Source organism: Heterodontus francisci, chromosome 1 (genome assembly GCF_036365525.1).
Source record: "Heterodontus francisci isolate sHetFra1 chromosome 1, sHetFra1.hap1, whole genome shotgun sequence".
Classification (NCBI taxonomy): Eukaryota; Metazoa; Chordata; class Chondrichthyes; order Heterodontiformes; family Heterodontidae; genus Heterodontus; species Heterodontus francisci.
Window position 1 is genome coordinate 153,585,119 of NC_090371.1, and position 27,143 is coordinate 153,612,261.

Genomic DNA, 27,143 nt, shown 5'->3' on the forward strand with positions numbered 1-27,143 from the left:
TCTTTGCAACACCTCAGAAATGACAGTTCAAGCATGAAGAGAAGCCATTGCTGGGCATATAGTGACTGCATTCAGATAGGAATGGAATGTTGCAAGGGTGACAGGGGAGGAGGTAAAAGAGGAGGTGGCATTGCACTGTTGATCAAGGACTCAATGACTGCAGTAAGGAGGGATGATATCTTAGAAGGTTCCCCAAATGAGGCCATATGGGTAGAACTTAAAAACAAAAAGGGGCAATCACTTGGCTGGGAGTGTACTACAGGCCTCCAAACAGTCAGGGAGAGATAGAGGTGCAGATATGTAGGCAAATCTCAGAGGTGTAAAAATAATAGGGTAATAATAGTAGGGGATTTCAACTTCCCCAATATCAACTAGGACAGTCTTAGTGCAAAAGGCTTAAAGGGGGCCGAATTCTTAAAGCGTGTACAGGAGAGCTTTTTGAGCCAGCACGTAGAAAGTCCTACAAGAGAAGGGGCGGTACTGGACCTAATCCTCGGGAATGAAGCTGGACAAGTGGTAGAAGTGTCAATGGGGGAGCATTTCGGAGATAGTGACCATAACTCTGTAAGATTTAGGGTAGTTATGGAAAAGGATAAAGATGGACCGAAAATAAAGGTACTGAATTGGGGGAAGGCCGATTTCAATATGATAAAACAGGATCTGGCCAAAGAGGACTGGGAGAAGCTGCAGGAAAGTGTACATCAGGCCAGTGAGAGTCATTCAAAAAAGAAATTGTGAGAGTTCAGGGCCAACATGTTCCCGTAAAGGTGAAGGGTAGGGCCAACAAGTCCAGAGAGCCCTGGATGTCAAGGGATATAGAGGATTGGATAAGGTTTTTAAAAAAAAAAGGAGGCTTATGGAAGATTCTGAGTGCTGAAAACAGTGGAGGCCCTAGAGGAGTGTAGAAAGTGTAGGGGGGTACTGAAAAAAAAGTAATTAGGATTGCGAAGAGGGGACATGAAAAAACACTGGCGGGCAAGATAAAGGAAAATCCCAAGGCGTTTTATAAGTATATTAAGGGCAAGAGGATAACCAGGGAAAGAGTGGGGCCCATTAGGGACCAAAGTGGCAATCTGTGTGTGGAGCCGGAGGACGTAGGTGAGGTTTTAAATGATTACTTTTCATCTGTGTTCACTATGGAGAAGGATGATGTAGGTGTAGAGATCAAGGAGGAGGTTTGTGATATACTTGAACAAATTAGCATTGAAAGGGAGTAGGTATTAGCTGTTTTAGCAGGCTTAAAAGTGGATAAATCCCCAGGCCCAGATAGGATGTATCCCAGGCTATCATGTGAGGGAAGGGAGGAGATTGCAGGGGCTCTGACACAAATTTTCAAATCCTCTCTGGCCACAGGAGAGGTACCAGAGGACTGGAAAACAGCGAATGTGGTAGCATTATTCAAGAAGGGTAGCTGGGATAAACCAGGTAATTACGGGCCATTGAGTCTAACATCAGTGGTAGGGAAGCTATTGGAAAAATTCTGAGGGACAGGATTAATCTCCAGTTGGAGAGGCAGGGATTAATCAGGGATAGTCAGCATGGCTTTGTCGGGGGAGATCATGTCTAACCAACTTGATTGAATTTTTCAAGGAGGTGACTAGATGAGGGTAAAGCAGTTGATGTAGTCTATATGGATTTCAGTAAGTTTAGTTTAGTTTAGTTTAGAGATACAGCACTGAAACAGGCCCTTTGGCCCACCGAGTCTGTGCCGACCATCAACCACCCATTTATACTAATCCTACACTAATCCCATATTCCTACTACATCCCCACCTGTCCCTATATTTCCCTACCACCTACCTATACTAGGGGCAATTTATAATGGCCAATTTACCTATCAACCTGCAAGTCTTTTGGCTTGTGGGAGGAAACCGGAGCACCCGGAGAAAACCCACGCAGACACAGGGAGAACTTGCAAACTCCACACGGGCAGAACCCAGAATTGAACCCAGGTCGCTGGAGCTGTGAGGCTGCAGTGCTAACCACTGCACCAGCTGTGCCGCCCCGGTCCCGCATGGGAGATTGGTTAAGAAGGTAAGAGCTCATGGGAGCCAGGGCAATTTGGCAAATTGGATCCAAAATTGGCTTAGTGGCAAGTGGCAGAGGGTAATGGTTGAAGGTTGTTTTTGTGAGTGGAAACCTGTGACCAGTGGTATACTGCAGGGATCGGTGCTGGGACCCTTGCTATTTGTAGTGTACGTTAATGATTTAGATGTGAATATAGGAGGTATGATCAGTAAGTTTGCAGATGACATGAAAATTGGTGGTGTCGTAAATTGTGAGGAGGAAAGCCTTAGATTACAGGACGATATAGATGGGCTGGCAAGATGGGCAGAGCAGTGGCAAATGGAATTTAATCCTGAAAAGTGTGAGGTGTGAGCATTTTGAAAGGACTAACAAGGCAAGGGAATATACAATGGATGGTAGGACTCTAGGAAGTACAGTAGGTTCGAGGGATCTTGGTGTACTTGTCCATAGATCACTGAAGGCAGCAGCACAGGTAGATTAGGTGGTCAGGAAGGCATAAGGGATACTTGCCTTTATCAGCCTAGGCATAACATATAAGAGCAGGGAGGTTATGATGGAGCTGTATAAAATGCTAGTTAGGCAACAGCTGGAGTACTGTGTACAGTTCTGGGCACCACACTATAGGAAGGATGAGATTGCACTGGAGAGGGTGCAGAGGAGATTCACCAGGATGTTGCCTGGGCTGGAGCATTTCAGCTATGAAGAGAGACTGGATAGGCGAGGGTTGTTTCCCTTAGAGTGGAGAAGGCTGGGAACCTGATTGAGGTATACAAAATTATGATGGGCATTGATAGGATAGATAGGAAGAAACTTTTTCCCTTAGCGGAGGGGTCAATAACCAGAGGGCATAGATTTAAGGTGAGGGGCGGGAGGTTTAGAGGGGATTTGAGGAAAATGCTTTTCAACCAGAGGGTGGTTGGCATCTGGAACACACTGCCTGAAGGGGTGGTAGAGGCAGGAACCCTCACAACATTTAAAAAGTATTTAGATGAGCACTTGAAATGCCACAGCATACAAAGCTACGGACCAAGTGATGGAAAATGGGATTAGAATAGATAGGTGCTTGATGGCCGGCACAGACACGCTGGGCCGAAGGGCCTGTTTCTGTGCTGTATATCTCTATGACTCTAAGGGTAGTCCTGTTGGAGTTGGATGATAGATGAAAGAGTTGGAGCAAAACGATGTAGTAAATTCTATTGAATATTGCAGAAAGAATGTTGAAGAAGATGAGGAATCATGATGTCAGCTAGTATGGCAGCCTACATGGAGTAGATGGATTCATGAATGAGATAAGCTTTAGAGGACTGGGCTCGTATAGACGAGAGACTGTAAAAGAAAAATAGGCATCTTGGCTGGAGTGGGGTGGGAGGTTGTGCCTTGGAAAAGGGCAGTGGGCAGGATGAACAGGCAGGGGCTGATGATCTCCATCTAAGCAATTAAGTCATTTGGCTTTTCAAACTTAGTGTTTGAGGTCAGAGTGGAGGGGTAGAGGAGAAGGCCTTACGAAGGCAGTTATAAGGCCCTTGGGGTTGTCTTTGACTTCCATAATGATCCTGGAGTGATAGATAGTTTTGGCTCAGGAACAAAACTTGGTAGTGTTTTAAATGGTCACACCATTGCTGGAGTTTAATGACTAGGCCATACTACAGCAGGAATACCAAACACTTGAGTCAATGCAGAAAAGAGCAACCAAATTGCTATCTAACAAGCCATATGAGCTCTAAGGAGAGATTGAAAAACCTGGGATTGTTTACTGTGGAGAAGAGAAGATGCAGGGAAGATAGTTTTCAAGTATTCAAGATTCTTAAGAGAGTAGTTAAATGGAACTCAATAATAAGCTGGTGATTGCCAGAAACTTAGAACCAGGAGACACAGGTTTGAACTTAGAAGAGGGAAAGTGGAGAGACAATTTAGATTCAATTACTTTATGGACTGGATGGTGAATGCCCAGAGAGGCAGATACTGTAGGGAAAATTAAATTGAGAATTAAATAGGTATTACAGGAAGTGGGCGATTGAGAGGGATTAGTTTTTGGGACCAGTCAGATGGACTACAGAGTCCTCTACTCCCTATGCTCCTGAGTACTTAAATATGCCCCCTACATAAATGGTTTGCATTATGATAAACTTTAAAATCATGTTGTGATTTCTAGTCCAGATGACTACCACGTATTTGTCTATTAAGATTAGATAACAATTGGAATTTGTTTTAAACCATGAATGGACCAGATACTAGAAGATATAAAATCTTTTTAGAAAGTCACACAATATTTGTACAAGCAAGGACAACTTGAAAGACAACTGATGTGATTACAGAAATCCCTTTGAAGAAAATTAAACACTCATTGTTCGCTTGTAAAGTTTTAAATTGTTGGGGTACATATTAAACAACTACTTTCAACAGGTACTCTGGAGTATAATTTTATCTTCACCACCTCGGCAATAATCTGGTAGACTAGATTGCCCACTTGTTGTGGAACCTACTTGATTTTCATTCCATTGAAATCAAATAGCAATGAGATGAATGGCCAAATAATCTGATTCTTGGTTTGATTTTCACCTATAATTTGGTCAAACTAAATCAGAAAATCTAAACTCTGGAATCTAGAAGTGTCAGGATAGGGTATTTTTAATTGACAATGGGTTTCAATTATAAGATTCCTGCCCGCCCATGACAGAATGAGACTATGGCAAATTTAACTCGTGGCTGACTCCCCCCTCCCCACAAACCCTCTTTCTCCACGTCCACCCCCCGCCCCCACATCCCCCAAGTTCGAGGTGGGAAGTTGGCATGAAGTGGCAGCCAGCCAATAGGCAGTCCTCAAATAAGTGTGGAGACTGGGATTCCAGGTTAGGGAAGGCATCTTCCACGGGGCAGAAGGCTTAAACCTTCCTTGACTAGCCTGGAGGAACATTCTGCCCCACCTGGCTTCACATAAAATACTTAGCTCAAATAGCCTCTTCTGCTTCCGATCCTCTTCCAACTTCAGCTTACCAGGCAGGAAAACCACATACTCAGGCCAGAGTTAAAATTGTTATGCCCAAGTGGTGCGGGGTGTGGGTGGTTACCACTGTTCAACTCCCACCTGACCGCAGCAAGTGTTTTTGTTATTAGGGTTTAACCCATTTGTGAATTATATTTGTCAAATAAATAGACAGTGACAGGTTTTCTTGTAGGTTTAAAACAGAAGATTAATTATTGAGCAATGTTACGATTGTTACAACTGTATCCACTCACCCATTCATTCACGTGTGTGCGTACAAACACACAAGAAGAGACAGATAGTCAGGAAAATGGGTAAGTGGTTTTACTAGGGGTAAGTTTCAGGGGTTATGGTAAACCTGTTGAATTCTCTCGGAAGTCAAGTTCTCATTGGTTGCAGGCCTGAGGTGCTTGTACATTTTTCTCTTGGTTGAAAGTTCAGTTGAAGACAGAGAATCACATCCAATTTCACTGCTGCATAAGTAAAGAAGTAGAACTCTACAGCAGGGCACTTCCCTTCTGGCTTGCATGATTTCTCCCAGCCCCTTAGCTGGAAACAAGCTTCTTTATGATGCTTCTTTCTGGGTCTCTCCCTCTCTCTTCAAAGAGCTACCTTTAAGGTCAGAAATGGTTTCACACCTTTGCCTTTGTTGGGAAATGTGGATCTCCCTCCCTATGGTGGCCAACAATGGCCTAGGATGTGGCTACTTCACACCTTCTTTGTTTCAGAAGAACCCATTCATTTCACAAGTGTCTCTGAATGGGTTGAGGATGAGAAAAATCTGGTTATGATGTTTCCACTTTATACCTTCTTTGTTTCCATTTTATACCATCTTTGTTTCAGAAGAACCCATTCAATTCAGGAATGTTTCAGGATGACTGTAATTGACCCATGCCAGCTCAAAAGGTTTTCCTTTGTCCCTGTCAGACAGTTTGAATATACAAAAACCTTTGGTGACCATTTTTAGCAGCATTGTACATTTTTTTTTAAAAAGGTAAAGTCAATTTTTCTAACTCTTCAATTTTAGTCTGTATTTTTTCATCAGCCCATTTCTTGTACATGTGACACCTCCCCCAAAAGGGGTTTTGGTTTTGGGGTTTAGAAGGAAAGAAAGGAAAAAGTAAGAAGGTTTAGGGGCCACACCATTGCACACATGGCACCCATATCTCAATCTCTCAACTGCTACAGCTGGCATTGTCTGTAACAATTCTTGTTCAAGTTTAAGTTTTCATCATCCTTCCTTTGGATGAGGTACCATTTTAAAAAAAAGACATTTCTTTTGGTTACATGTTGTCAAGTGGGGTTGGAGTTCCTCTAGCATCAGTTTGTAGTACTTTGGGAACGTTAATCTCAATAAGCATGTGGTTATTGGTGAAGCTTGTAGTATGCAAATTTCTGTTACAGCATTGTTCTGGGTTGCTGGCAAATTCTGCTGCTTGTATAAGCTTTAATTCCTTGATTGCTGTTTCTGCAACACATGGGTTTAACCATTCAGGTTCTGGCACATTGATAATTCTTATCTCCAGAGTGATAGTGGGTGATAAATTGTTTTTAGCCCCTGTGAGGCATCTGGGATTTCCTCCTGACCCTTGTTCTTGCTGAGTTCTGAATCTAAATTGTTGGGTTTGATTAGCTTTGGATTTGGAACCTGATCATTTGATTCTTCAGTGGATAAGATCCACACTGTCCTCACTTTTAGTTTTCTTGTGATTTTCACAAGTGTTGTCTACTTCAGGGTATTTTACCTTCCCTTTTTCTTTTACTTCAGGGATGAGTTTTTCCCCAATCTGCCCCATGTCCTCTGGGACACTACTGCTCGCAGGTGGTTGTCCAATTTCTGCTGCACTCCCCTGTAGCACTTCAACTAGGCGAGGCACCTCCCTCACTTTTGTCTCACCTGTTTGGGAACTTTCTTTGTTCCTATTTAAATCTTTAATGTAGGTTTCGGCTAACCATATCTCTGATTCTTTTCCTTTAACCTATGCTGCTTTTATCTCCGCTCCTTTTAAATTCTTCTAGCTCTATTTTGGCCTTTTCGATTCCATTTGCTTTCCTTTAGCCTGTTTAATTTTTACTGGTTCTATCGCACCACCCACAGCATCCCCCCACCCCATGCCTCTGTGGGATTTTTGGGGACTTCCTCAGCCCTCTGAGCTGTACAGAATTTTGTCTGTTCCCCTCAGTTTCTCCAGTCTCCGTGGACTGTTCAGGACCCTCAGGGCACAATACTGTTCTTCCTGTCAAGCCATTGCCCAGTAATAGGTATACCCCCGTATTGGTAAGCTTGGAATGATCCTGACCGTCAATACACCGGTGACCAACTTACTCTGTAGGTAAACCTTAACTAAGGGATCTTCCAGCATTTGCCAATAAGCCCTTTTACCAATACCGTGGTATTTGTACTGCTTTTGAGTGGCATTTATGTAAATTTGGCTGCCAGTCGGGTTTGAAAACAACTGGTATTGCTGAGGATGGTTATCTCCTTGCCTGGTGCCTCGGGACACAAAAAGAATCATTTTTCCTTTAGGTAAAAAGTTCTGGTGTGCTCTGTTGTTGAGTTATATTAGAATACAGATTTACCACTTTCATAGCCACAGACGCAGACTTGACCACAGCACCTCCTGCTGTTTTTTTTTGGCATACCAAAAATTTGTCTGGACAAGACCAGTTTTACCACACTGGAAACATGTCGGGCGGACCCCTACTGGTTTGTCACCTGGGTTTCTTTTTTTAAAAGTTGGAGACTTGTCTGGTTTTCCTTCCCTACTCTCCTTTTCTCTCAAGCCCATTTCTGCTTCTTCTGCATCCCAGCTATCCCTAGCTTGTAAGAGTTACTAGACCCAAATTAATTCTGAGTTAGGGATTTATGAATTAACTCATAATTGTCAGTCATTTTTGATGCTTCTCTTACTCTTATAACTCCTTTTGTTTTTCAATGTGGGTTCTTGTATCAACTGGGATGCTAATTTCTTCCAGCAACATCAGTTCTCTCAAATTCTCAAATGAGGGTTCTAGCTTGAGAGATCATATCCAGTGATCAAAAGCCATATGCTTAATTCTTTAGAATTCAATGCAAGTCTGGGCGGGTCTATTCCTGATGTGTCTGGTTTTCTGTCTATATGCTTCAGGTACCAGCTCATATGCATTTAGAATTGCAGTTTTAGTTTGTTCATAGTCAGAGGAACTCTCTCCTGACAATAGGGAAGAAGCTTCACAAGCCTTACCCATGAACTCGCCTTGTAAGAGGAGAGTCGAAAATTCTTCTGGCTATTTTAACCTGGTAGCTATTTTCTCAAAAGAGATAAAATATGATTCAGCCTCCTCCTTTATTAAGTTTTGGCAGTAGTCTTGAGGTGTCTCAGTACATCAAAGTTTTGCTCTGAATTGGGGATAAGGTTTGAGTGACTGGTAGCATTTTTATCTTGCTCTCGTGGCCTTTCTAACTCAAACTGTTTTGCCTTTTTTTCCTCTTTTGTTCTTTTGAAACTGCATCTCCTCTCTTTTCAACTGCAACTGTATTTCTTCCCTTTTCATCTGTAACTGGCTTCTAGCTAGAATTATTTTTTCAGACTTTGATTCTATGCTTTCTTCTGGTTCAGGGATAAGCTTAAAATGGTTAGCTAGACTCTTCAGCAGATCAGGTTTCTTTGCTTTTTGCATGAATGTAATTACCATCTCTGTAGCTAAGCTTTTTAAATCATCAGTGCTTAATTTATTAAACTTCCTTCTCTACAAACTCCTTGGCAGTGTGGCCATCTCTTTTGTTTCTACACCGTACAGTAAAAAACATACAAGAAAACTTGTTTGTCTACTTTTCCACAATTTTAGAGGTCAGTTTTTCTCCCGTTTTCCAAATCTCTTGTTTGGTTGGCAGGTCAGATCCTGGCTTTGAACCCCCAATTTCTAACGACCACATGATGAGGGGTATGGGTGGTTACCACTGTTCAACTTCCACCTGACCACAGCAAGTGTTTTTTGTTATTGGGGTGTAACCCCTTTGTGTTTTATTTGTCAAATAAATAGACAACAACAGGTTTTCTTGTAGGTTTACAATGGAAGATTAATTATTGATTGCGCATTGTGCCTTATCCCGAAATTGTCGCAACCACATCCGCTCACCCAGTCATTCATGCACGTGCACACACAGAGTGGAAAAGGGGTAAGTGGGGTAGGTTTCGAGGGTCATGGTAAACCTGTTGAATTTTCTTGGAAGTCAAGTTCTCGTTGGTTGCAGGCCTGAGGTGTTAGTAGGTTTCTCTTTTGGTTGAAAATTTAGTTGAAGACAGTGGACCACTTCTAATTCACTGCTGCATAAGTAAAGATGTAGAATTCTAAAGCAGGGCACTTCCATTCTGGCTTGCCTGATTTCTCCCAGCCCCTTAGCTGGAAACAAGCTTCTTGGTGATACTTCTTTCTGGGTCTCTCCCTCTTTCTCTCTTCAGGGAGCTACCTTTAAGGTCAGAAATGGTTTCACACCTTTGCCTTTGTTGGGAGATGTGGATCTCCCTACCTGTGATGGTCAACAATAGCCGAGGATGTGGTTACTTCACACCTTTGTTTCAGAAGAACCCATTCAATTCGAAAGTGTCTCTTGATGGGTTCATGATGAGAATAATCCAGTTATGATGTTTTCACTTTGTAGCTTCTTTGTTTTAGAAGAACCCATTCAATTCAGGAATGTTTCAAGATGTGTGTAATTACCTCCTCCTGTCTCAAAAGGTATTCATTTGTCCTTGTTAGACAGTTTGAATATACAAAGGTCAGACCTTCGGCAGCCATTTTTAGCATTGTCCATTTTCTTAAAGGCTGCGTTTGCTGACAACGCTACCACTAGGTGGTGTTGCAGTGGCACATGCGCAAATGCAGCCTGTGCCACTAAAACATCACAGTCTGCGACATCAGCAGCTGCTAGGACTAAAGATGGCGCTGCTCAAATAATCACACGAAGGCAACCTAAACACATGGCAGCACACAATGGCAGAAGGGAGTGAGTGAGTTAGCAGGCGTGGGGATGGGGTGGGGTGGGGGAGCGAGCGAGTGGGCTGGGGGGGAGCGAACGGGCGGGCTGGGGGGGTGGTGGAGAGACCGCACCCGCTGCCACCACCAAGGGCTTCGGCCACGCTTCCCCCATCCCCGGTCTCTCCCTGCTTCCCCCACTCCCACTCTCACCCAGCTTCCCCCACCCCCGCTCTCTGCACGCATTACTCAATGACGTAATCTGCGCATGCGCCAACCAGTCCTGGCAATGCGGAATGCAGCACATGCGCAGAGAGTAGGAGCCAATCTGCGCATGTACGCAGATTGGCACAGTCTGATGACGTCACCTGCTGGCTGTGTGGTCGATAATCACATTGTTTCTTCAAAAGGTAAAGTCAATTTTAGCCTGTATTTATTCATCGTCGCACTTCTGGGATGCGTGACATTGTTGTTGGAGCCCAGTGATGTCATTGGACTCCAATCTGTATATGTAAAGGTCCTCACTGGCTTTATTAAATTAATAATACACATTCCATTCATCTAATTCCTACATTTGAAAACAAGGTGCTGAGAAAAAGTGCCAAATAAATTGTTACTTTGAAAGTTGGTTAATCAATGGAAACGTTTGTGCTAAGTACTGGCATGTTAACATTTATTGCATGGAGCAATGAGTCTGCCAGGTTTGAGTCTCATTCTACTTAGTTTCTGATCTGAGCTTTGGGGTTGCAGCATTTCCCAATGGGGAGAATCAGAGGTGAGTGTCACGGCCTGGTGCAGTGTGTGAGTACCATTAACATACTGGGCGAGCTAACATTTATCTGCTGAAATATTTGAAATATATATTCCAGTCGCATACTTTCAAGAAAAGAAAATCTGAGAGTTTGAAGTATGTCACAGTAGTGATCTCATTCACCATATATTTTTTGCATTGCAATTTTGTTCTTTAGCAAAATGGTCTTTTCCTAGAAGATTATGCTCCTATAGTGAGTCATGTGCTTAACAACTAAAGGATCCTTTTTTTTTGGCAGAAGATGGATGAAGAAAATGAAGCTAACTTGTTGGCTGTTCTAACGGAGACACTGGACAGCATCCCAATAGATGAGGATGGACTGCCTTCATTTGATGCACTGACAGATGAGGATGTGACCAATGCCAATTATCCTAGTCCTCCCTCAACATCTGACGGCACTCCTCCGACTCCGGAGGCTGAAGAGCCGTCTCTAGTAAGAATCCTTCCTACTGTTTAACAAGAATTGGATGAGCCTCAGGCTACCCCCTGCATGGGTATGATGTAGTCAAAATAAGGTTTGGATTTTTAAATTAAGGCCACAAGGAAAATGAAAGTAATAAATGTCTACAAAAATGTAATATTAAAGGAAGATATGTACTGCTTTTTAAGAACAGGTTCTATTTTATGGTAACTTAGGTACAATAACACAAACAGCTACTAAATATGCACATGGCGCATATGCACATGGTGTATGTTTTTCTTAACCACAATTTGCTATCAACTATTTTTGAAATGATTAAAAACAACATAATACCATGGAAACTAGAAATTTGGCTAATTTGAATGACATATGATTTGATAAGTTGTTTACAAGTAGATTCTGTTTATTTCATGCTTCATGAAATTTCCCCCCCCCCCCTATTTTGGTTGTGTTTTTCCAGTTGAAGAAGCTCTTGCTGGCTCCGGCTAATTCACAGTTTATCTACAATGAATGCCATGGAGGCAGCACACACAGCCACGTGACCAATAATAACAGGATTAGGCCAAACCCTGCTGTTGTCAAGGTACACTTCAGTGCTGCAATCAGAAATTCATGTGCAAGGAAGAAAGGACTATTTTATTCTTTAAAGAACGAGAATTGTTGCAGTACAAACTAATGAATTTGGTATTCTGGAATGACTGAAAATCCTGCTGGATTGTTAACTTTGCTTTTAACAAAAGCGACCTGGATTACTTATTTTAATTGTGTGCGAAAGAATGAACAGGCAACAGCATGTAGATTTGCAGCAATGTCAGACCTCAACATGCCTGACGTAGTCATTCAGAGTGGGTTACTTAGTATCATAGTTGAGTGCACTGGATATAACAAAGGCTTTGGGCCCCGACAACATCCTAGCAGCAGTGTTGAAGACTTGTGCTCCAGAACAAGCCTAGTCTTTAGCCAAGCTGTTGCAGTACATCTGCAACACTGCCATCTGCCCAACGAAGTGGAAAATTGTCCAGGTATGTCCTGTCCACAAAAAGCAGACCAAACTAATCCGACCAATTACCATCCCATCAACCTACTTTCAATCATCAGTAAAGTGATGGAAAGGGTCCTCAACAGTCCTATCAAGCGGCACTTACTCACCAATAACCTGCTCACCAGTTTGGGTTCCGCCAGGAATGCTCGGTTCTAGACCCCATTACAGCCTTGGTCCATCATGGACAAAAGAGCTGAATTCCAGAGGTGAGGTGAGAGTTACTGCCTTTGACATCAAGTCAACATTTGACTGAGTGTGGCATCAAGGAGCTCTAGTAAAATTGAACTCAGTGGAAATCGAGGGAAACCTTTCCACTGCTTGGAGTCATACCTGGCACAAAAAAAGATGGTTGTAGTTGTTGGAGACTAATCATCTCAACCCTAATACATCACTGCAGGTGTTTCTCAGGGCAGTGCCCTCAGCCCAACCATCTTTGCTGCTTCATCAATGACTTTCCCTCCATCATGATATAAGAAGGGGTTGTGTGCTCATGATTACACAGTGTTAAGTACCATTCACATCTCTCCCCGCATGCAGCAAGACTTGGACAACAGTCAGGCTTGGGCTCATAAGGGGCAAGTAACAATTGTGCCAGGCAATGACCATCTCCAACAAGAGGGAGTTTAAGCACCTCCCCTTGGCGTTCATTGGCATTACCGTTGTTGACTCCCCACCATCATCCTGGGGTCACCATTGACCAGAAACTTAACTGGACCAGCCACATAAACACTGTGGCTCCAAGAGCATAACAGAGGCTGGGTATTCTGAAGTGAGGGTCTCACCTCCTGACTCCCCAAAGCCTGTCCACCATCTAGAATGCACAAGTCAGGAGTATGATGAAATACTCTCCACCTGCCTTGATGAATGCAACTCTAACAAAACTCAAGAAGCCCAACACCATCTAGGAAAAAGCAGCCCGCTTGATTAGCATCCCATCCACCACCGTAAACCTCGCTAGCTCCACTACCAGCGCCCTATAACTGCACTATGTATCATCTGTAAGATGCACTGTGTCAAGTCACCAAGGCTTTTTTGACAGTACCTTCAAAACTTACAACTTTTACAACCTAGAAGGGCAGCAGGTGCATGGGAAAACCATGACCTCGAAGTTCTCCTCCAAGTTACAGACCATTGTCTTGAAAATATCTTGCCATTCCTTCATCATCGCCGGGTCAAAATCCTGGAACTCCCTATCTATCAGTACTATGGGCGTACCTTCACCACACTGACTGCAGTATAGGACTACAGTTGTATTGATGCTGCAATCTTAACAGATTGCAAACCTATTAGAAACTGAGAGAATTTTGAAGATAAAGGGCTGGATTTTCCATCCCAGTAGTAGCAGGTACTACTGGAAAACTCAGCTCCCATCAATTTCTTCTTCTCCAAAATATGTCAGTGTCTGCGCATCAAATGTGATAAGATCCCATACTGTCTTTCTCAAAGCATCACTACCTTCATCAAAAAAGTATTTGGCAAACCTTTTATGATTAGGTTAGCAATACACAACACAATTATGTCCAAGCACTCCATTCTGTCACTTACACATGATTTTATTGTGGGAAAAATTATGTCTAGGTCTTGTGGTTCTTTTCACACCTTGAACAAACAGAAAAACATTAACATGAAGACAGTGTCCTCTAACTGCTTTCTTCAAGTCTTTCTATAATCTCAACAGCTACCAGCATTAATTTCTTGTGACACCTGCCTTTGTTATCATTATTACCAGCTACTACTTTTTGCTATGCTATGAAATGTACGAAACAAAAACAATACTAGCAACCGCCTAATCTTGAAAGTAGTTCAGTAACATGTACTCTATTTATTCAAGTGGGAATAGTTAGTATGTTGAATGACTTATATTCACATTTTAATAATGTTGTTTCCTTACATCTTTATAAGGTGGAGTCAACTTCAAGTACCAAGGCAAGGAATATTTGCCAAGAGCAGAAGTCACAGGCCCAGCGCCGTCCTTGCACAGAATTGCTCAAATATCTGATCTCTAGTGATGACTCTCCTCAGTCCAAAATAAATGACCACAAAATTAGCAGTAGAACCAAAAGCATCTCCAAAAGAAAGATACAGCTGCAATCTCAACAATCACATAACCTACAAGGTAAGAATAAGGCATGTGATATATCACCATTATAAATTCAAGCCTTTCATAGGTACCTGAGGTTCACTGGTGTGAGTCTGAACATTTTACTTTTCTGGGAGTTGATCCACACTACCCTGTCCCTACTTGTACAACAGTGTAACCTGGGGGTGTAACAACAGTACGCCTTTGTGACTTTAACTAGATATTCATGTCTTTCACACATGTACTTCTTTAATTTCTCCAAAGGTGAGCCAAACTAATGCGTGGGGAGATGAGATTTAATATTCACCATTAAGCTCCATTCTATGCTCATTTTTTTTTACTCTATCCTTCCTTCCTCGCTTTTCTTTCCTCCCCCCTGTAACTCCTTGAAAAAAAACAAGGTTTACAATTGCAAAAAGGCAGCAATCAACAAGTTACAAAATTCCCTACAAAGGTGGACCGATGAACACAGGGTCATAAAAAGGAGTAACATGAGTAGGGTGAGGAAAGAGTGGTACGGGCCAAAAAGAAAAATTGGCAAGCATCTCCTCTGGGATCCTGGTTTCTTCTGATCCACAACTCCTAGCTCTTTATCTACTCTACTTGACTCCTATGATGCTTTACACTTCTATTTCATGGCCCATTCTTGCCAGTCTTCTTTCCTGCTCTCCTGCCATGTCAGCTGATTTCTATTTCTACCTCAGCCAATATTATTTCTTTGAATTTAGGAGCTTGGACAAGTCTCACTCCAATACTACAATTGCCTGATTCAGAATTTATCCAGCCATAGCAGCATTCCAGGCAGCCCACTCTATGCCCATGAAATTCAAACAGCTAAATTTGGCTGAGGAAGAGAGAGCTTTTTATAGCTCATAAATTCACATTTAACATTTGAAAATTTGCAAAGAAAGCACAATTTGCAACAAGATTCCCACCCTTGGAGTAGTAACTGAATAACACACAGCACAAGAGAGAAAAGCAGTCTGGAAAAAAGAAAACAAGAATGGAAGCAACTGGGGCAAAACATGGAGCAATTGGAGCAACAGGAGTCTGAACAGCCCGGCAAAAGAGGAAAAGCAAGAGCCTGGAAAAAAATAAAATGGAACATAGAATCGTAGAATCATAGGCTGGTTGCAGCATAGAAGAAGGCCATTTGGCCCGTCATGCCCATGCCAGCTCTCTGTAAGAGCAACTCCGCTAATCCTACTGTCCGCCTTTTCCGCATAGCCCTTAAATTTTTTCTTTTCGGATAATTATCCAATACACATTTGAAAGCCACGATTGAATCTGCCTCCACCACATTGTCAGATAGTGCATTTCAGATCCTAACTCTCGCTGTGTAAAAAAAGATTTTCCTCATGTTGCCTTTGGTTCTTTTGCCATTCAACTTAAATTTATGTTGCCTAGTTCTCGACCCTTCTGTCAATGGGAGCAGTTACTCCCTATCTTATGCAGTTTTGAAAGGTTTTCAACCTGAAACGTTAACTCTGTTTCTCTCTCCACAGATGCTGCCGGACCTGCTGAGTATTTCCAGCATTTTCTGTTTTTATTTCAAATTTTCTACATCCGCAGTATTTTCCTTTTGTACTCCCTATCTACTCTGTCCAGACCCCTCATGATTTTGAAAACCTCTAATAAATCTCCTCTCAGTCTTCTCCTCTGTAAGGAGAACAGCACTAGCTTCTCCAATCTATCCTCGAAACCGAAGTCCCTCATCCGTGGAACCATTCTTGTAAATCTTTTTTGCACCCTCTCTAATACCTTCACATCCTTCCTAAGGTGTGGTGCCCAGAATTGGGCATAATAATCCAGTTGAGGCCAAACCAGTGTTTTATAAAGGTTCACCATAAGATCGGAATTTGATGGATCCCCAGGAGACCGGCTGGGTGCCAATAGAATTTTGACTGAAGGCAGGGAGTGGAGGGCCCATTGCCTTCCCGTCACACTGCAATTAAGTCAGGGGTGTTAAAGGCCGAAGACGGCATTCCCTCCCAGAGGCCAATTGAGGCCCTTAAATTACCAATCACTAGCCACTTAAGGACTTCTTCCCGTCACTGCTGGTGTTAAACCAGCGGTTGGGGGGGGGGTCTCTGCCATGCACTGAATAAAAAAAGGCGGTCTTCCTGCAGGCTTGTTGTGGGGGTGGGGGGGTGGGTGGGTAGGCCTCCATGGGAAATCTGTGGCCCACAGAGAGCCTCCAGCGGCAAAGGCCGGCCCTCCATGAACATCCCTCCCTCTGCCCTCAATGCCGCCCCTCACTAAGGCCTTCCGGACTGGTCCTGGTGACCCTGTCACACTCACCTGGGGTCTGGGGCTCCAGTGCTGGGCTTACCAGCAGTGGCCACTGCACCCAGTGCATACTACTGAGATTAACAGGATGGGGACCAGGCAGTTAAGTGCCTAACCACGGTTGAATTGTACCGAGGAGGCGCCGAAGGACCGAGGCAGGGTTTCCCTCGCCTTTTCAGCCTGGCATCGGGACCCCGGTTGGCTCGACTAAATTCACCTCTATGCCTCTATTTATAAACCCAGGATCTTGTATGCCTTATTAACCGTTTTCTCCACCTGCCCTGCCACCTTCAATGATTCATTGAAGGCTTTGGGCTCTAAGTATCCTTCCAGTAAGTCCCTCCAAGGCCAATATATCCTTCCTAAGGTAAGATGCCAGAACTGATCTTAGTATTCCAGGTATGGTCTAACTAGGGCTTTGTAAAGCTGAAGCATAACTTCTACCCCCATGTATTTTATTCCTTTAGATATAAAGGCCAGTATTTGTTGAGCCTTTTTGATTATTTGCTGTACCTGTTCATGACATTTTATTGATCTGTGTACCTGTCCCCCCCACCCCCACCACCCACCTTCCACCGCCGCCCCCCCCCACCCCCACCCCGAGTCTTTTTGGACCGCTACTGTTTCTAACTTTTCGCCATTTGGAAAGTATCCTGTTCAAATTTTTTAGGTCCAAAGGGGAAGATCTCACATTTCCCTACATTGAAATCCATTTGCTACATTTTAGCCCATTTACTTAATCTATCAATATCCCTTGGTAATTTTTACTTGCATCAACACTGCTTATACTGCCACCTCTTTGTGTCATTGGCAAACTTGGATATGTGGCTTTCTACCCCATCTTCTAAGTTGTTAATAGATACAGTGAATAGTTGAGGCCACAACAAAAATTGTTGTAGGACCAGGGACAGGCACCAACATGTTGCACCATGGATATTTGACTAAATTATTGACGCGGCCATGGACATAGAGAGATTAATGTGTATATCAAGTGTATAGCCAACCTAAACCATCAAAACACAGTCTGATTTTAAAACATTTCTCCCTATTTAGTGAGATAGCTGGAATTGTTATTACTTCCACAAGTAGTCAATGTCTGCCCGCACACTTGATGTAGTGATGCAGAGAATTCGGATAGATGTCCATCTGAAAGGACTAATCTCTCCCCACTCTGTTATAAAAGCAAAATACTGCGGATGCTGGAAATCTGAAACAAAAACAAGAAATGCTGGATTCACTCAGCAGGTCTGGCAGCATCTGTGGAAAGATGCCAGACCTGCTGAGTGAATCCAGCATTTCTTGTTTTTCTCTCCCCACTCTGTGTCCATCCCCCTCTTCCCTTTCCCCTCTCTGTATCTCCATCCCACTCCCCACCCACTCTGTGTCCATCTCGGTTTTCCCCCTCTGTGTCTATTCTCCTCTCTTTCCCCCCCACCCCCCATGTCCATTCCCCCCTCCCCTCACTCTGTGCCCATCCCCCTCCCCCTGTGCCTCTCTATCCTCTTCTTTCCCCTCTCTGTGTCTCCATCCCCTTCTTTCCCTCCCTGTGTCTCCATCCCCCCTTTCCCCTCTCTGTGTCTCCATCCCCTCTTACCCCTCTCTGTGTCTCCATCCCCCTCTTTCCCCTTTCTGCCTGTCCATCCCCCTCTTTCCCCTCTCTGTGTCTCCATCCCCCTCTTTCCCCTCTCTGTGTCTCTATCCTCCACATCCTCCATCCTTGTGTCTGCCCCCATCTACCACCCCTCATTCCATCCCCCTCTTAACGCCCCCATGTCCATCCCACTCTTCCCCCCCTCCGTCTCCATCCCCCTCTTTCCCCCATCTCCATCCCCCTCTTACCCCCCACCATCTCCATCCCCCTCTTCCCCCCATCTCCATCCCCCTCTTTCTGCACCCCCTCATGTCCATCCCCCTCTTTTTCTCCCCCTCGTCTCATCCCCCTCTTCCCCCCACCATGTCCGTCCCCCTCTTTCCTCCCCCCACCCTCTGTTTCTCCATCCCCCCTCAGCTGCCAATCAGCACTGTTCCCACCCAGGCAACATGCTGTTTGTCACAGACAGGCAGCTGCAGTGCATCAGATGCAGATCCTGTTTCTGCCTGATGTACGCTTTAATAGGAGGGCCATCAATCATAGTGGAACTATGAGCAGCCTGCTGTCAGTCAGAGGATTGGTGGGCTGGATGGAAACCTCGGACCTCAAAGTTTTTTACCATGGGCGCTGTTGTCCATGTACGGACATGTTGCCGACCGTTGTGGAGGACACCACTAATTACATCCAGCCAATTAGAGTACCTTCCCATTATCTGTTTCCTTCTTCTGAGCCAATTTCCTAACCAGGTCAATAATTTTCCTTCAATTCCATGAGCTTCAACTTTAGCTAACAGTCTCTTGGGTGGGATTTGCCTCTTAGTGCTATTTGTTTGTAAAAATTATGACTTATAAACTGAAATTCCTGGAGGCAGAGAATGGGCACATTTCCCTCCATGGCTGTGGAATTTGTGGCAGAACCCAATTCTACTGGGTTTTACCCATTTAACCTCTGCCTTTAATTTGGTCACCTCTGACCTTTGAAAGAAAGAAAAAGAAAGACCTGAATAGATATGTGCCATTGTGAAAAATCAGCAACCTGTTGTCTTTAGAGCAAAGAAAAGAACTTTTATGCAGACTGTCTGGCCCAGGAAGATCCTCAGGATCTCTTGTTGGAGCAGCTGGTTGGACCTTTCTTCACTCTTATTGAAGGGTTCCAATCAAAGCCTTCTCCCTCAGATGGTGACTGAGCTGCTTTGAACTTCTATTTTCTGTTTTTATTGCAAAATCCAGAATTCAGTTTTTCTTTTTAATTCCATTGGTTATTGCACCTTTTGCTCTTCCTAAATGAATTTAACAGAGAAAGAAAAAGCTAAATGAGTCTTGCTTTAGGTTAACAATAACTCAAGTGTTTCTGTTTTTATTCTTACAGCTAGACCAACAACTCTGTCCCTGCCTTTGACACCGGAATCATCAAAGTAAGTGTTTCTTGAAACAATTATAGGACTGTTCATATTTGAAAAAAGCAATGTATTTGATTTTTAATGCAAAATTATGAAACAACTGAAAGGAATAAAACAACTTTTTCAGTGATCCTAAAGGTTCCCCATTTGAGACCAAGACCATCGAACGTACACTGAGTGTGCAACTCTCTGGTACTGCTGGTAAGACGTCTTTTTGCTTTATGTTCGCATTATTAATCAATTATTCTTTAGAAATTGCATCTACACTTCCAACAGCATGATTATATTTTCCAAACACTGATGTTATTTCAAGCAGCCATTTCTTCAATATATTCTCCAGGTTGTTTATAGTACCAGTTGTATATTTGCACAGTCTAAACTCCACTGGTAGGTTCTCATTGCTGCATTGTTTTCTCAGACAAATTAGTACAAAAAGGCCAATGGCTATTCAGGGTATCCAGTAGCCACCCTATTCAATAGGATATCTGAGCAAACATAAGTACACAATAGAATGAGTGTACTGGGGAAATGAAGGGCAACAATTTCTAACACAAACCAATTGTTGTTTTTATAAGAAACATCATCTTTTATTTTTAAATAGCCTTATGCTCGCCATAACATCATCTTTTATCTAGGTATTGATTGCAAGGCAAAACTAATGTAAAAATAAAATATCTTCATACCGTTTTTAAATTGGTAAATAGAAAGAGCTTTTCACTCTTCAAAACAAAAATATTGTAGCTCTATGACTGTTAGGATTACGACATGGTGACTAGATGCTTCTTCGAAGCTAAGAGATCATCTTAGCCCTATTCCCTCCTGCAAATGCTAGTCAAATCAAGCATAAAGGTACAAATTGTACATTAAATTTACACAATGCATGGTAATTTATAAACCTTGATATATTTTTGTTATTGTACATTTCATCATTCCCATAATCTATGCAATGTTTCTGTTTGAACAACCTATTGCACAAAACACTTGTATAAACAGAATATTCAGTAGAGAGCTGCATAACGTTGAATGCATTCCTGTCATGAGGCAGACGTTTATAACTTACTCATGACTTTGTCATTCCACACAATCTTTCTGCATTTTTTCCACCGACCACATAAGATTTAGTGCATATATCAGTTGAAATACTTCCTACAATCACTTTGAGTTTAAAAAAAAGTTTATAAAATGCATCCATTTGCTACATTACATCCAATTTAAATGATTGATAGAATCAAAATATTAGCTATCTAATTGGAATACTTTGAGTATGAATTTTAATGCAGTTGAATCCTGTAATCAAAGAGCTGGGTTAGTTGGATTAGACATAAGGGTCCTTATATTTTTTCTTGCTCCTTTACTTGTCTTATTCTTGTTTATCTAAAAGGGAATTGCTTTACTGCCAAAATTAATAATTTTTTTGTATCTGAGTGAATGTGTGCCTGTAATACTGGAATGTTGTAGAGCTCATTAATTGGATGAATAGTGATCTGTGGCTCTAATAATCTAAGAACGTAAGAAATAGAAGCAGGAGTAGACCATACAGCCTCTGCTCCGCCTTTCAATACAATCATGGCTGATCTTCTGCCTCAACTCCGCTTTCCTACCCACTCCCCGTATCCATTGATTCTCTAAGAGACCAAAAATCTATCTGTCCTAACCTTGAATATACTCAACGATGGAGGATCCACAACACACTGGGGTAGAGAATTCCAAAGATTCACAATCCTCTGAGTGAAGAAATTTCTTGTCATCTCAGTCCTAAATGATTGACTCCTTATCCTGCAGCTGTGCCCCCGTGTTCCCGATACCCCAATCGGGGAAACAACCTCTTCAGTGTCTACCCTGTAAAGCCCCTTCAGAAACTTGTATGTTCTTATGCGATCACCTCTCATTCTTCTTAACTCCAAAGACTATAAGCCCAATTTACTCAACCTCTCATCATAGGAAAACCCTCTCGCCCAAAGAACCAATCTAGTGAACCTTCACTATACTGCCTCCAAGGCCAGTAGATCCTTCCTTAGACATGGAGATCAAAACTGGGCACAGTACTCCCAAGTGTGGTCTTGCCAAAGCCCTATCCAATTGTAGCAAGACTTCCTTATTCTTGTCCTTTTTTGCAAGGGAATTGGAATACAACATCCATTTGCCCTTCTAATTCTACTCTATCTTCCACCTTGTAGCCCACTCACTTAATCTGTCTACGTCTCTTTTTGTCCTCCTCACAGCTTACATTCCCACCTAACTTTGTACTATCAGCAAACTTGGATAAATTGCTCTCAATGTCTTCATCTAAGTCATTAATACAGATTGTAAATAGCTGAAGCCCCAGCACTGATCATTGCAGCATCCCACTAGTTACAGCCTGCCAACTTGAAAATACCCCTGTTTATCCCTACTCTCTGCTTCCTGTCCATTAATCAATCCTCCATCCATGCTAATATATTACTCCCAATTCTATGAGCCCTTATCTTGCATATTAACCTTTTGTTTGGCACCTTATCAAATGCCTTTTGGAAATCCAAGTATACTACATCTACTGGCTCCCCTTTACCCTACTGATCACATCCTCAAAAAACTAATAAATTTGTCAAACACGATTTCCCTTTCATAAAACCATGTTGACTCTGCCTATGATTTTTTTTAAAGTGCATTGTTCAGACTTTGTTAATAATAGATTCCAGCATTTTCCTGATGACTGATGTCAGTATAACTGACCTGTAATTCCCTGTTTTCGCTCTCCCTTTCTTGAATAACAGTGTTATACTTGCTATCTTCCAATGTACTTGGACCATTCTAGAATCTAGGGAATTTTGGAAAATCATAACCAGAGCATCAACTATATCTGAAGCTACCTATTAGAACCATAGGATGTTGACCATCAGGTCCTGGCAATTTGTTGCCTTTTAGTCCCTTAAACTTTCTCTCAAACTTTTTCTCTGCTGATATTAATTACTTTAAGTTCTTCTCTCTTATTAGCCTCTTTGTTACCCTCTATTTCTGCTATGTAATTTGTGTCTTCTATTTTGAAGTCAAACACAAAGGACTGCATTTTTGCGTTGGGGCAGGGAATGGAAGTCTGGACTGTTTCTGGGCTCCAAACCTGTCCCCAGGGGGAAACAGATTAGTGGCATGATTTTCACGGGGGAGACCCCTTAATTGATATGGAGACGGGTTTGGTGTCCAATTAGAGGCCGCGGGGGTGGGAACAGATTTAAACTTACCACGACAGCCATGACTGAGGCTGCCGTTTTATAGAAGGAAGACAGCTGCTGTTTCCTAAAACCTTGGACAGAACTGGAGTCGAACCAGATGTCGCAGGAAAGCCGGAGACCTGGCACACAGGGCAGGGCTGCCCTTTGGTTCTCGGACCTTGATATCATGCTCAAGGCCGTGAGGGAGAGGAGGGAGGTCCTAAATCTGGAGGGTGACTGGAGGAGGCCATCTACCCAGACTAAGGAGGCAGTCAGAGTGAGAAGCCGGAGCATGTCGAGAAGGACCTGGATTGAGTATTAGAAGAGATTCAGTGACCTGATACACTCTGACAAGGTGAGTGCTACCCCCAACGCTCAGGACATGCCTCTGGGTATTCACCCTCCAGCAGATATACCACCTGAGGTGCCTCAGGGCACATGCTGCTGCTGAACATGGGGTGGGGTGTGTGCCCAGGCCATTTAGTGACCCCTCAGAATGGCCTGTCCCCACTGAGACATGTTCAGAGTTCCCTGAGGCAGTGTGGGGTCTTAGGCAGAGGATGATGGAGTTCATCCAGCTCATGTGCGCGACCATGGATTAGGGCTTTGAGCACGTGAGCTCCTCCATTGAGAGAGTGGCCAACCTCATGGAGAGCCATATATGGCAACACCCAGAATGCATGCAGGAAGTGCACACTGACGTCTGCAGTATGCATGCCACACTAGCTAGAATGCTAGTGGCATTGGTGGCATTGGTGGCTCTGAGATCTTTGGAGTGGATGCCAGTTGTGCCCCAGCTGGTGTCCTCCAGGCATCCAGAGCATCCAGCAAGGGCTAAGGATGTCACAGAGGAGGATGAGGGCGCCACCCCTCACTGGCCACCCTCATCATCCTTGGCCCCTCCGACTGAAGGGCCATCTGTGCAGCAGGGTCAAGTGACGAGTCAGCCCCTGCAATGGCAAGGACGACTGTCACATGCATCTCAGCCACTTGGTGCCATTGTCAGTTTGCTCATCCTCCCTGTGGTCCTTGTTCTCATTCACACAGGCAAGTGCATCATATCTGTTGGACAGGAACAGACTCCAGACCAACAACTCTGAGCCTCGAGCTGTAGACGCTTATCGCAGATGTCGTTGTCCGGTATCACAATGCTCTCCACAGAGCTTAAATAGCAAAAATCAGACTACAGTACTCACCAACCAATCACTTACCTGCTCTCCTGTGATGTCACTCTCTGTTTTTTTTTGTTTTTTTTTGTTGATGTTGAAGCTCCAGCTTCGTTCCCACAGATCCACTCTCGGGCCTTGTTTTATCCTTGGTTGCTCTTCTCACTCTTCCACAGATCCACTCTCGGGCCTTGTTTTATCCTCAGTCGCTTCTCTCGGTCTCTTGTAAGTCCACTTTTGGGCCTTTATCTAATCCTTGGTTGCTCCTCTCGCTCTGATTGGTCCAAAGCAGTCATATACAAGTCAAAGGTCAAACTGCATCTCAAGCAGTGGAAATAGGTTGGCCAGAAAAGAGGCATGAGGCTGATCCCTAGAGCCAGGGCTGTGAGTTATGCGGAAGGACAGGAGAAATTTGGGGATAAAAATAGGGCTGGTATGCGGGTACGGGGGTCACGATGTGCAATTACTCCATGCCTGCTTGAGGTGACGCAGGCAGCACACAAACTATGTGCTGCCTGCTCATCACCATGATTGTGACGTGCAGCCCAGTGCTAAATGCACTGCTGACTGGCTGCATGTTCAGCAGGGGTCCAGGTGTGTGCGTAGCTAGCATGAGTTAAAGCTAGCTTGCTCATCTTAAAAGGGAGGTGTATTCTCGCTCCAGCATGTGTTGCAGCTCAATCAAAAAGGGGTTTCTCACAAGGAATAAAATGTACAAATGAAGAAACAGGCCATAGAGTGGGCTCCCAGGTTCTTTGCTGCTGTGCTGGATGTGGAAAGGAAAGAGCAGTATATAGGCAGGATCTGGATGTGGTGAGTCACCAGGCACAAGTGGGCTTTAATCATGGGCGGCACAGTGGTGCAGTGGTTAACACCGCAGCCTCACAGCTCTAGTGACCCGGGTTCAATTCTGGGTACTGCCTGTGTAGAGTTTGCAAGTTCTCCCTGTGTCTGCGTGGGTTTGCTCCGGGTGCTCCGGTTTCCTCCCACAACCAAAAGACTTGCAGGTTGATAGGTAAATTGGCCATTATAAATTGCCCCTAGTATGGGTAGGTGGTAGGGGAATATAGGGACAGGTGAGGATGTGGTAGGAATATGGGATTAGTGTAGGATTAGTATAAATGGGTGGTTAATGGTCGGCACAGACTCGGTAGGCTGAAGGGCCTGTTTCAGTGCTGTATCTCTAAATCAAAAAATCAAAAATCATGCAGGGGGCCAGGAGGCCCTCCAGGCAAACACTGCAAAGAGAATGGGAGCATTTAGCCACAGAGGACAATTCAGAGTCTGGCCTGGAGGACCTGGCTGCAGTGCTGCAAAAAGTTCAATGAACTCACATGAGTGGTCAAGGTCTGTGAATGCATTTCAAATGTCATCATCTACCCACTGCACCACCAACCTCTCTTGCTGCTCAATGCACCACACCCCTATCACTCACCCACCTCTAGCAATCAGGATTCATGCCCAACATTCATATGCTACACCTCATCCATACGCATTTGCATGCCTCATACCCGCATCTCACAGCTTCCACATACTTTCTTCTATTCCACTCTTACAGACACATCACCCAAACACATTGCAACATGCTCACTGACATTCTTTCCTCTCTCTTGCAGGACAAAGTGGAACATAATAGGAGGGGGCAGTAGAGAACTGGCTGTGGACAGGCACGCCTGCCTTACCTGAGCCTCTTGGAGGCGATGGTGCTGTGAATTATTGGTGCTTTGGAACAGGCGTTACCGAGAGCATCCAGGATGATAGCATTTTCTTGCCTTATGCACCTTGCAGCCACCAGCTCAGGTAGTGGCACTACATGTACGTCAGAGAGCAGTATATAGGCAGGATCTGGATGTGGTGAGTCACCAGGCGCAAGTGGGCTGCAATCAGGCCAGGGGGAAAGGATCACGTGTGTGTCAGTTCCCCAGAGGATGCAGCAACAGATGAGTTCTGCTGCAGAAGACTCCGATGATGACTTTGCTGGGGTAACATACAGGAAAAGGTTGATGGAAATGCACATAGAGATGCTTGGTGCATTGTGAACAGAGTCAATTGTTACTGTCAAGGAGCAGGCAGGAGTCCATTTTAATTTGGCACAGGGTGTTTTGCAGCGCTTATAGTCCATCCTTTATAAAAATGGTAGGCATCGCCATTACAGCACTTCAGATCCAGCAGTGATGCAGCATCTGGTGGCCAATATCTCAGCTTTCATTGTAGCACAGGCAGAAGTCACCCAACGTCTGTGTTGCAGTGGAAGCTCAGACTGAGTTCATGAGATCCATGCTTGTTGCCATGCAGGCTCAGACTGCTGCCATCATGGCTGCAGATACCAGAGTTCAAAGGAGCATGTAGTATCTCAGCAGTCCAGCAATCTGTGGTCCAGCAGATTACTAAGGCACCACCCAGGGGAGTGTCAGTGGCTCCATTGAGCATGAACATGCTGTTTTTTCTCAGGAGGACAGCATTTGTGTACTCACCACTGCCACTCTCTCAATTCCCCTGCTGTTGCCTCTCATTCAGTCTTCCCAGACTGCTGCTGCCCAAACCGAAATGGTGCAGTCTGCAGTTGGCTCTTCTTGGGCCAGAGTTGCTCATGGTTGTCCTCGAAGGCCATCTGCAGTCTCCCCCGGTGAAAGTCAGCAGCCTTCCACCAGCCTGCAGGCACTGGGTTAGTATTGCATAGGAGCACTAGGCAAGGCAAAGGCACCCCACATGTCAGGCACCAAGGGAAAACGTAAGGGTGAATAGTTCAGTCTTGTGTGTATTTTTAGAAGGATTGTTGTATAAAGTTGTTATGGAATAGTTTTTTTGTGTTGTCTTTTATTTTAAGATTATGGCCAAGTGGAAGCTGTGATGTTTCATAGCAGAGGGATGGAAAGGAGGGGAATTTTGCAAAGGTGATGTGGGAACTTTTTCAGGGGAACCAAATTCTGATGAGTTGCTTATGCATGAACAGCCCATCCAGGGTAATGGTGTCCTGGATGCCTCCTCCTCCTCATCCTCCTCCTCTTCCTCCTGATTGCCGAAAGTCTGGTAGTATGGGCTGCGTCCTGACGAGAGCCAGCAAGTATAGAATGCAGCAGACCATGGCGAGTATTGTAGAGCTCCTCCTGAGTGGTCCAGGAAGCAGGATGGTTGGTAAAGAGACTGATAGTTTGCTCCACAACATTCCTGGTCACAGCATGGCTGTTGT

At 44.0% G+C, this 27,143-nt stretch overlaps 1 protein-coding gene across 7 annotated transcripts in view; it reads left to right on the forward strand.

Moving 5' to 3' along the window:
* The window catches only part of ppargc1a (peroxisome proliferator-activated receptor gamma, coactivator 1 alpha), a 725,688-nt gene that overhangs the window by 625,203 nt on the left and 73,342 nt on the right, over positions 1 to 27,143 (forward strand). For 5 of the 7 annotated variants that reach the window (XM_068037464.1, XM_068037503.1, XM_068037492.1 and 2 more), the window contains exons 3-7: positions 11,016 to 11,210; positions 11,659 to 11,781; positions 14,143 to 14,356; positions 19,569 to 19,614; positions 19,727 to 19,800. In XM_068037464.1, the coding sequence (XP_067893565.1) occupies positions 11,016 to 11,210; positions 11,659 to 11,781; positions 14,143 to 14,356; positions 19,569 to 19,614; positions 19,727 to 19,800 (652 nt within the window). Of the gene's footprint in view, positions 1 to 11,015; positions 11,272 to 11,658; positions 11,782 to 14,142; positions 14,357 to 19,568; positions 19,615 to 19,726; positions 19,801 to 27,143 lie in introns of those variants that run through there. The other 2 variants (XM_068037521.1, XM_068037512.1) reach the window with 2 other exon arrangements.